Source organism: Magnolia sinica, chromosome 1 (genome assembly GCF_029962835.1).
Source record: "Magnolia sinica isolate HGM2019 chromosome 1, MsV1, whole genome shotgun sequence".
NCBI classification, from domain to species: Eukaryota; Viridiplantae; Streptophyta; class Magnoliopsida; order Magnoliales; family Magnoliaceae; genus Magnolia; species Magnolia sinica.
This window is the reverse complement of record NC_080573.1, coordinates 1547487-1559423: the sequence shown is the minus strand read 5'-3', so window position 1 is coordinate 1559423 and position 11937 is coordinate 1547487. Positions and strand designations below refer to the sequence as shown.

The window sequence follows — 11937 nt, the reverse complement described above, 5'->3', positions numbered from 1 at the left end:
GCTCTAAAATGACCTAAAAAAATAGATACAAAATACAGACATCAAGGTTGGCCCACAGTAAGGGCCACCCACACCATCTTGGGTGAGTATGTGGTCTTACATAATTTGCTCTCCTATTTTTTGGCCCCATGCCTAATTTGGTTTGACATCTGATGGTTTAAGTGGATTTCACGGCTCTATAAAATTCAACCCTGAACATCTCTTTCATTGTTGCATGGCCCACTCAAATAACAAATTAGCATTTTTTTCCTAGTATCTAATGTGGGATGATAATTGTAATGGTTGGATTAGATTTCATGCAAATATCGCAGTGGACCATTAAAAACTAAGCTGCGTGCTGGAGCCCACTTGGGTGTGGGCCTTCTTGGAGGAGTGGGAGGAAGAGGCGTGTCTATCGAGGAATCACGGATTTACAGAAAATGAGAGATAGAGAGCTGAGTTTCGGTGTGCTAATGAGGGGGCTCCCGTTTGGATTTGCAAATTGGTGGCCTTTTCTTGTATATTTGCAGGCCAGTTTGTTTAGTGTCTGCTATGACTCAGGATCCAGCGTTTATATCTTCCAAGCTCAACACGGTTTGACTCGGGAACAGATTGGATACTCCCCTGCAACCAGCCATCGGCTGGTCGTCGGTGCTCTATGAGCCTTACCATGATGTATGTGTTTCATACATTCCATTCATCAACTTTTACAGATCATTTTAGGGTTTGATCCCAAAAATTAGAGTGACGCAGGGGAGGATATGAGGTCGAGCATCGTCTTCCTTAAGATGATAACTATTCCGAATTCACAGAACTTCTCTGGACTCCTTACAGAGACTTCTCGAATCCACGAGGAAATAAAGCAAGAAATAGAAATAAATTTTAATAAATTCGAAGTTGATTAATGAATGAATAAAAACGAGTTCACAACCCTTTAAATAGGGGTACCAAGCAATGGGAAAGAAATCATAATCAAACTAGAACTAAAACTCCTAGAATTCGTGACTTACTATAAATAGTAAACTTACTATTTATATACAGTCGTGATGTCTACCAGTGCGCAAGGTTTTCTGCAAAAAATAGTGTCCTATTTGGTTTCACCAAACCGTTCTCCTAATTATTCTAAGCTCTTTTCACATTCGGCACAACTCCTAAAGCCCGACGGACGAAGAATTATAATCAAACTAAAACTTACTATTTATAGTAAAAATAAAATTAAAATTGGGAAACGACCGTCGATCCAGAGGTACGTAAATCCGTCCTGCATAACCCGGCATAGCAGGGTTAGTTGGCTAAAGTAGCTCATTCTACCCCAAAATCATATATTTTACACCTGATAACTCATTCTGGTTTGTGAGATACGTCCGATCTAAGGTCCGACGATCCAGATCACTTCTTTCATCGACCGGGCCTTTTCTGGTCCATCTTGGCCATGAAATTGTCTGCGACGCACTCCACATCAGAGAAGGATATAAATCTCAGGTGGACCACACCGAGGGAAAACAATAGTGATTGGATATCCACCATTAAAATCCTCCTAAGGCCCAATGTACTGTTTATTTGACATCCAATCTGTTGATTATCTGTTGATAGGTCATACAGGCCAGATGAAGGTTTAAAAAAAAATAAAAATAAAAATAAATAAATAAATAAATAAAAAAGATGGATCCAAAACTTTTATGGCCCCTAAAAAGTTTTTAATGGTTGACGCTCATTCAACATTGTTTCCTGTAATGTGGCCCACTCGGGATTGGTATATACCTCATTTTGGTCTCATCCAATAAAATGATTTGAAAAAATAGATGGACGGCATGGATGAAACACATACATCATGGTGGGGCCCACAGAGCACTGACCACCAGCCATTGGCCGGTGGCAGGGGAGAAGCCAATCCGTTTCCGTTTGACTCATGTACAGCCCCAAACACAATGCATGTTTGAAAGGTGTTACACCCGGTATATACAAGGCTAGGGGCTGGCTCGATTAAATCTCAACACGTCAGGGCTTCATGGCCTCAACATATTCACTCCCCTCAGATCAACAACTTGCCAAAGCTTGCTGTCACTCATTTGAGTCCACTCAGACTCATCGAGCCCGATTTAGTTTGACATTGTGAGCCCAGGTTGGCCTGATCTCAGCCCTACACTGTTAAGCCCTTGTGATAGGAGGGCCTTGCCCTGTCGCTGCCAAGTGAAAAACAAAATGACTAAGGGTTGGAACTCAAATAATTTATGAATATTTTGGTTTCTCACCTCATATAGTTGGTTTATATTATTGAAGCATAAGCATAAATCCAACAGAATTTTAAACTACACAAGCACATTCAAGGAAATCCACTCACAAGAATCCTCTAAGTCTCTCTCTCTTTTTTCTTTTTTTTTTTCCTTTATATATATATATATATATATATATATATATATATATATATATATATATATATATATATATACACACACACACATACACGCATATATTTTTATTGCAACGGTTCACTTGATGATTGGACATGGCTATCAATCATTGTAATTTAATAAAATACAAAGCCTTTAAAAAAAAAAATGTTTTAGTAATTGCATTAACTGGTTAACTGAATGAAATTTAATAGTTGGTTGAAGATGGAGGACGTGGATTAGCTGCCGACACTTTGAGCAGCGATGCTCCCTGCTGAAGTGACGTCACCTAGTTTTGTGGGCCCACCATTATATTTGCTTTGTATCATGCCCTCCGTCAATTTTGAGGGATCATTTTAGGGCAAGAGCCAGAGAATGAGTAAAATCCAAAGCTACAGTGGCCTGCATCACATAAAATAGTGGGGAAAGTGACGCCCACCATTAAAAATTCTAAAGGCCACAGAAGTTTTTTATCAAGCTGATATTTGTATTTTCCCTTCTTTCATGTCTGTGTTAACTTGTGAACAGGTTGGATTTCAAATAAATATCATGGTAGGCCTTAGGAAGGTTTCAATCGGTGGGCATCATTCTCACCACTGTTTTATGTGGTAGGGTCACTAAAGCTTTGGATCTGCTTCCTTTTTTGACTCGTGCCGTAAAATGTTACCTCCAAATGGATGGACGGTGTTGACATAACACACACATGACACATGGTGGCCCCAGAGAACTAGGTGACGTCACATCAGTAGCGAGTGTCGCTGCTCAACTTGTCAGTAGCGAATCGGCGTCCCAAGATGGAGTCCTGGAAGGATATCTTGGGTCTATTTTAGGACAATCCAAATTCATTAAAATCAGGTTAAAGGTGGGTCCAAAGTTCTTTAGAAGGTTCTACACCTGATCATCATAATCATCATCAAAATCATCATCTAAGCGATTCTGCTAACTAATTAGTCTCAGCAGCATGAATCTTGTTCCGCCGCTCCACTATCGAGGATTATAATCCTCAGTTAAAATATAGCTCATCAGGTCTTTTCTAGTACAAATGGTTCGTTTGACAATTGGGGAGATGCTTTGGACTGAGATCTAACACTTTCAAATTTTGGATCTAACACTGGTTCAAGTTGAAGTCCGGGTTTATAACAAGAACTCAGAGATGTGCTCCAAATGCGGTTTGATGGACGATGCTTACCATCTGTTTGAGAAAATGGCCAAACGGAGCTTTACGTCTTGGGACACCATTCTAATGGGGTTTGCGAACAATTTTCTTGGAGAGGAGGCTATTGACATGTTCAACTGGTTCAAGCAAGCAGAGCTGAGGCCTGATAGGTGTATGTTTATTGGGGTCTTTACTGCATGTAGTGTTCTGAATGCAATTGATGAGGGAATTCTACATTTTGAATCGATAAGCAAGGATTATAGTATTATCCCTGCCATGGAGCATTATGTGAGTATTGTGGATATGCTTGGGAAATCAGGGTATCTGGATGAAGCCATGGAGTCCATCGAAATGATGCCTGTTGATCCGTCTGTGAATGTTTGGGAAACATTGATGAACCGTAGCAGGGTCAACAGAAACATGGAACTTGGTGATCACTGTGCTTAGTTTGTAGAATACTTAAAAGACTCCTCCACGCTAACAGAACAATCAAAGGCAGGTCTTTTGCTCAAGCTACAGATCTAGCAAAGGAGAAAGAGAAGGTAAAATTATCTGCAAATAACCATCTAGAGGTCAGAAGTAGAGTGCATGAGTGTAGGGCGGGCATTCCTAACACACACATATAGTCATGCTCCGCACCTATGCACGTGTGCACCTTTGCACACGTATCATGGACGTCTAATCCGAACGGTCTATGTGATACGGAATCCCATGAAACCTCAAGAGACAAATTTTCATCCTGATCTAAAATTTTGGTGGGCCATAGCAAAGAGAAATGAAAATCAATGGAGGAAACTGTTTTCATTTTTCATGGCCCACAAAAGTTTTGGATTAGCAAGACTTATATGCATAGAGTACTTAACGGTAAACCAAATAAGTAGCAGCAGAATTTCTTCTTCAGAAGACAACAGATACTTCCCACCCTAAAAAAGATGAGATTTATGGGCAGTTGTAGGGTTTGAGTGGGCAAATGAGGGAGGCAGGGTGTGTACCAGATACAAGATTTGTCTTGCATGACATATACCAAGAAGCAAACGAGGAAACTTTGCTCTGTCGCAGTGAGAAGCTCGCTATTGCTTATGTTAATACAATATCCAATATTGGCATGAACAGTGCACTCACCTTATGAACATGAACTCTTAACCATTCCTTTGCATGCCAATAATGGAAATGTTAAGAGTTGACCAGTTGCAAATACTTAATCCATCTACTATAGGTGCGATGCTATCAATAGCTTGGATAAAACAGCCATGGCTTCACATACACAAACTTAGCGCACAACAGGAAAAATCATCCTTCAGCACAAACAGCAGATTTGGCCTCATCTGATAACATTAACAAAATCCTAATTGGAATACTAAGATCGAATTAACCTGAGCATTTCGTCCAACAGGTGGACTCTTCCATGTACTTCATGTATGTCCCTAGTACAAAAAAATAATCATAAAATAAAAAGAACAAAAAAAAGAAGAAGAACCCTGCATGCCGTTGAATGATCCCAGCCATCTGATCGCTAGATTTTTCCCCTCCATAATCTTCACTCCATCTCACATAACCTTCTTATTTCGCCATTCGTTTGTCTGTCATGAAAGAGAAGAACAAGCGGGACCATCCAGACCTTTAAAAAAAAAAAAAAAAAAAATCTATGTAAGCAAGGCCCATGCAACTCACAGGGCAAAAACGTGTAGAGATCAAGACTGTCAATATGGAGGGCCAATGTTTCAATCAAAATAGGCAGTGATTAGAGAACTTTGAGCATCCAGTCATTGTGACATTTGCTGTTTCAATTTGCACCGTTTCTCTGTCTTGATCCAACCACTCTTTTTCCAGGCTTTACTTGATAGAACCTATCAGAGTGGTGTCCCACACATCAACAGTCCTGATCAGTGCATGTTGGCCACATTTACTGCGTACCATGGGGTGGCATCTGTGTAGTATCCTAGCCAAAGTAACTTATTAGTAGCACTCCTGATTGAAATATAGATGAGAAATGATCCAACTTTAACAAACCAACGTAAGTTATAGTGCCCTAGTTGCATTGGGGCAGTTGAATGTTCTATTCAATTAGGCCAACACACATTTTGCGTCCTACCATGCAAAAGTAATACCGATAGATTGATCCGCATGGATGGGATGGGATGTTTAGGATTGCAAGGGAAACGTGACTTTTTAGAACCATTTGTGATGGCCCTGCAAATTGATTATAGGACTACTCTTTTGTAAGCGATCTTGACTGTTCATTTATGAGGCATTTATAGGATGATTAGGATTGCCTGATCATTGTGGTTGTGGTTTGCATGGCAGCCCATGAATGTGTGCTGGACCTAATGAACAGTTGAGATTGACCAATTGGATTATTAGAAAGCGTCACAATGCATGTAAGATAAATAGTTTATAGTTGTGTTGGGTCATTTCCAAACATAAATGAAAGAAATGGCAGCGACCATGTAAGAGATCACTGGTATCATTATCAGAATAGGTGGGAATATGGTACCTTCTTATTTTGTTGTTGTGATAGCTGTTTCTTCTTTTTCAGATGCTTCCTTTTCATGATGATGGTGATAATGATGAACATCATCATCATCATCATCATCATCTTCTTCTTCTTCTTCTTCTTCTTCTTCTTCATCATCATCATCATGGTCGCTATCGTTGTCATCGTCACTATCGTCAGTGTCGTCATCTTCCAATTTTTTGTAAAGGGGAAGGAGGAGTGGTTTAATGGCAGCATCGTCCCATTCCAATTCATCCCACCACTTTCCTGTTCCCTCAATCTCTCCTTTAAAAGTCACGGATGAGGTGCCAACAGAGAAAGGGATCTTATGCAGCTTAAGACAACCTTTTATTTTAATGAAGGCCATAGAACTGCACATGAGTACCTTGCCACAAATCTTCTTCAATTTATATACATCTGAAAGATAGATATTCTTTAACATAGGCAATGTGATGATAATGTCATTATTGATGCCGTTTGTTGCACTTATCTCATCTTCTTCTTCTTCGGCCACCAACTCTTCCATCCCATCGCATTCCTTAACAAAAATTGTTTCAAGCTTCTGAAGATTCTTCAACCACCCAACTGAAAATAAATTCTTCAGCCTATGGCACTCAACGATGATTATGGTCTTCAAGCTTTGAAAGGTGCCAAGTGTCGCAACTCCCTGACAAATAGTTTGCAGCTTTGATAGTTCCTCAAGAACTAAGTGCTCTAAGGATGTGAGGAAAGAGGCATTATCTTCAACTGACAAAATGGACTTCACTCTGTGGCACTCGTTAATGTAGCATAACTTCAATCCCTCCACATTCGGTAAGGAGAGAAGCGAGAGTCGGGAGAAATTTGTGCATTCATCAATGGCCAACTCAACTATGTTGGCAGGCAGTAAGAGAGGACTTTTTCTAGTGCCAAGTTGCAGATTGTCAAGATATACCACACGCTCCAACTCATATAAATAGTTGATTTCATCTTCCTTAATGTAAGATAACTGCCTAGAATACATCGGATCCTTAGCTCCTACAACGAAAGAGAATTTCTTCAATTTTCGCCACTGCTCAGATTCGACATAGTGTGAGAAGGTTACCAGGTTAGGAAAGGAGAGTTTAAGATGAACCAACCGACTTAGACTTGCGATCTCATCTGATACCTTTCTTTCTTGGGGCTTGAATGCTTGAATAAAGTCGTCGCCCAATGCCATAAACTGTTCAAGAAAAAGAAGCTTAGATATTACTCCTGCCTCAATCGTTTTCAATTTGCACATTCCCGATAAGTCAAGGAATCTTAATTTTGCTAATCCTTCCATTCCGTGCGGAAGTACCTCGATCTCTGTGGAAGAGAGGTCCAACAGCCTCAGCTCTTTCAGTTTTGCTAGTGAGGGAACTGTGGATAAATACTTGCATTCTGTTAGCACCAGTGCACGGAGGTTCACCAAATCAGAAAGCGAGTCAGGCAAGCACTGGATGTGAGAATCGGAGAGATCAAGAACTCTGAGGCCACACATATGCTGAAACAAGGATGAAGTGATATGACCTTGAAGAGGATTACCTTGTAAAAACAAGGTAGTGAGTTTACAGCAGTTTGGCGTTGCTAAGAGGCTGTGGATTCTGTTCCTCATCAATGAAACCCTCTCAACTTCTGTTAACCATTCATCATCATTCGGAGGCTCTTCCATCCCGATCCCAGCCTTGACCATGAAGAGAGGGTTATGCTTGGTTATGCCGATCGCCATATCCCTAATTAAGTCATGCATCTTTACATACCTAACACGATCAATGAAACTTTCTAGCATGCATGCACGAACGAGCTTGTTCACTATGGAATGCCCATTGTCAATTTTGGCTTGGATATCCCCCACTTCATCTATTAACCCCTCGCAAATCCAATATCTAATCACCTCTTCTACAGGGATCTTATAATCTTCTGGATACAATGAGCAATACAAGAAACAAGCACGACTCTTCTCATTACTCAAGCGATTGTAACTGAACTTTAGCCGCCCAAAAACTTCATCCTGCATGCCTTCAATTTCAGTCACTGAGCTTCTTAATTGATTCAACGCGTCCCTCCATTCATGAACATCCTTAACCTCTCTAAGAGCCCCACCGACTGTGATTAGTGCCAGTGGTAGACCTCCACATTCTTTAGCCACAAGCTCTGCGATTTCTTGCACATCTGAAGCCAGCACCATGTCACTACCAATATTATCTTTGAATAGAACCCAGGCTTCCTCTTCAGAAAGCACTTGTACTTTAATGACCTTGTCTGTCTTCATTCCACCACAAACATCCCATGACCGAGTCGTCAATGCTATCTTGCAACCATTTTCTTTACTAGGTTTAGGAATTCCAACTTTTTCTAGTGAAAATGCCTTCCACATATCATCGAGGATAAGCAAAAACTTCCGCCTCTTCATTAATGCTTCATATAATGTTGATGCTCTGCTCACTTCGTCGTCGGCCTCTTGTAAGTCCAATTCAACTTTCTTTGCAATATCAGTTTGTAGCCTCTTCAAGTTAAAATCTTGGGATACAGTCACCCAGATAATACTATTAAAATGCTTGGCATCCTTGAGACGATTGTTAATGTTCATCATGATGGTCGTCTTCCCGACCCCTCCCATTCCATATATGCCAATCATTCCTATTTTTGCATCCATTATATAATCCAAAATCTGCTCTAAAGTTTTTTCGGCTGATGTTTTACCTTCTAGAGATGTTGTGGGTAAGGTATGTATTGTTGCCGGTAGCTGATCAACTGCAACTCCACCCTCAAATAAACCTTTTTGCTTGAGCTCATGCACTTTAGAAGCTTTTTCCAAAGCTCTTTTGCTTAGTTTTCGAGCTGTGTAACAATCGGGCACACATCCATTGCCACATCTCTCTTGTTCAGCAAATTCTTTCTCAATGACCGTCACTTCGTTTTTAACATTTTCGACGTCTTTCAACCAGTTGTTCACTTCTTCACGGGGAACCCTCCGTTGCAACTTAGCTCTCTCAATTTCATTAGTCACATCATTTTCTTTACAGGTTAGTTCATCCATATTCTTTCTCAAATCCTCCACATTTTTATTTAGATTCTTCACATAACTTATCTGTCGAGCAAGAGGATCCCACAAAAACTTCACGACTTCAAGAACAGCCTTAAAAAAATCCATAGTCACTGCAACACACAATAGAGGTAGACATATCATAACTTGAAAATTGGAACAACTAGGAAAAAATGAAAGAAAAAAAGTGCAACAATTCAAATTAGAAAGAAAAAGATAAAGATAAAAGAAATGAGTTTGATTGTAAGTTATTTGTAGCAATTGACATAGTAAGTTATCAAATAGAATCATTTTCATTTCATATAGACATAAATTTATCATAATGTGTGTGATACACACACACACACACACACACACACACACTGTCAGGCTGTGTTTTGAGTCCAACTAAAAATGAGTTCATCTCATTTTATTTGACATCAATTTCATATTAATTAGAGATTATAATTTATATAAATGGTTGGCTATATTTTTTATCCCTGTAACATGATCTTTAATACATAACTAGCACTAAAAATCAGATGAACTCATTGTTAAGTGGCCTCCAAACAGACCCATAGGCCCTTAATTATTATTTTTTAAAATAACAATTTTATAGCTTAAAATTTCATTTTATTTTTATGAAATAACCGAAGGGAGCAACTTGTTTAGAATATTGTCCACTCTTTACCATCTTAGGTTTTTGCCTACATCTTCATGTCTGAATGAACAAGAGTATAGGCCATGGATAGAATGATTAGGGTTATCAAATCAGAATGATTCTTTAGAGGAATGGAGGACAGAGGTGGGGCCTAGAAGATGAACTATCTGGATCCATGATTTCAGATGTTTTCATAAACTATTAGAGCATCCATTTTGTTGGCCGTTGATCTAATGGCTAAAGATCATCATATTGAAGTGATTCTTGAGACAAATAATGGAATTAGAGGTGGGGCCACAAGATTAATGGTCTAATCCCAGCACTCGGTAGTGTCGAGCTCATACTGGTCAAAGCTCTGTGTTCCCATATATATGTTTTTTTTTAAGTCCATCCATTTTTCTAGATCATTTTAGGGCATGCTCCAAAAATGAAGCAGATCCAAAGCTCAAGCAGATCACACCACAGGAAGTAGTAGAGATTGAACACCCACTGTTGAAAATTTGTGGGCTATAAAGGTTTTTGATCAAGCTGATTTTTGTGTGTTCCCTTCATCCAAGTTTATGTGACTTTATGAATAGGTTAGATGTCAAATAAACATCGCAATGGGCCCTATGAAGTTTCAGTGGTGAGACTCATCATCGCCACTTGCTATGGTGAGGTCCACGTACGAAGTTTCAGTGGTGGGACTCATCATTGCCACTTGCTATGGTGAGGTCCACTTCTGCCTCTTTTTTTGGGTTCATGCTGTAAAATGAGATGGAAAAACAAATGGATGGCATAGATAAAACACATATATCATGGTGAGGCTCACAGAGCTTTTCTAGTACTGACCAGTACTGAGCTCGGTACTAGGGGTCACTACCAAATACGAGTCCCTAATCGACGGTCAAATGACTTTTTATCGTAAATGATTGAGATTTTTTTTTTAAAAAAAAACTACTTACTTAATGTAGAATTTACATTCTGGAATCCTTTTGGGAAAGGTTTTCAACTAGCTACACCTTTGATTAATGTAATTAACATTGGTCTAGCTTCCATTAGATTTTGTTTCTGGAAGTTGGCAAGGGGTTGGCAGCTCAGGTGGTCCCCAACCGTGATGTTTATGTAAAATCCACTTGGACCACTAGGTGTCTCACCCCATGTTTTATGTAGGTTCCAAAATCCAACCCCAACCATGATTTAAGTGGACGGCATGATTGGAAAAGGTGTATAGGGCAACATTCACCCTCCAAGTTGTTTCCTTCCATGGGCCACACCTAAATCATGGATGGGCATGATTCTTAGGCCTCGTGCCTAAGTTTTGGTGTGGCATCTAATGGTTGGAATGGACTTTATATAATCATTACAGTGAGCCCTTTAAAAAGTAATGGTGGATGTTGTTGTCTGTTTCCTTTGGCGTGGCCTACCTGAATGACTTGTCATCCTGATATTTTGGCCCTAGGCCTAATGTGTGATTATAAATCTAATGGTTACTGCATTTTAGGCCCAAAAAATAAATATAAAAATCAAGTGTGGGCTTCCCCACCCAACTTCTAAGAGATCTCCACTAATATAGTAAAAACATTATAGGATATGCACTTGGGATTTTTGAGGAGGCCCACCATTATGCATGTGAGATCCATCCTGATAAATAGATGTGTGTAATTACACATTAGGCCTAGGGCCGAAAAATCAGGCTGGCCTGTGATTTAGGTAGGCCACACCACATAAAGTAGTTGTGAGAGAGACATCCACCGTTGATTTTTATCGGGCCCACCATGACGATTATATAAAATCCAACCCAACTAATATATGCCATTCCAAAATTTAGGCGTGGGGTCCAAAAATCAGGTCCATCTATAGTTCAAGTTATACATTGTTTCTAATTGTGTGGACTAATTGAATCACTTATGGGGCTGATATTGGAGGCCTGAGCCTGACATAGGGTGACACACTTGGTAGTCAAGGTGGATTTCACATAAACATCATGACAAGCTTTACCAAAGCCGCCCAAGCTGCTGACCCCTTTGATAGAAGTACTCCAATGACAACTACATAATTTAATGGGATGAATTATTGAGAACCCTCTTGAAAAAGGTAATGTAACGTAAATTATATGTTAAGTTGGCAGTTTTTTTTTAGTAAAATTCCCTAAATGCTTTGTTCATTTTGTTGGCCATTGATTCAAGGGCTAAGAACATCAAATCAATGTGATCATTAAGAGTAATAGAGATAATAAGAATTGGGTCTACA

At 39.6% G+C, this 11937-nt stretch overlaps 1 protein-coding gene across 3 annotated transcripts in view; it reads right to left on the bottom strand.

The window, feature by feature from the left end:
* Nucleotides 1-4986: 4986 nt before the first annotated feature.
* LOC131234105 (disease resistance protein At4g27190-like) overlaps nt 4987-11937 on the bottom strand; it is a 39363-nt gene continuing 32412 nt past the window's right edge. For all 3 annotated transcript variants that reach the window (XM_058231111.1, XM_058231052.1, XM_058231044.1), the window contains 2 exons: nt 6020-9178; nt 4987-5143 (listed from right to left, as the gene is read on the bottom strand). In XM_058231111.1, coding sequence (XP_058087094.1) covers nt 6024-9173 — 3150 coding nt within the window. In that variant the 5' untranslated portion in view covers nt 9174-9178 and the 3' untranslated portion in view covers nt 4987-5143; nt 6020-6023. The remainder of the gene's footprint in view (nt 5144-6019; nt 9179-11937) is intronic.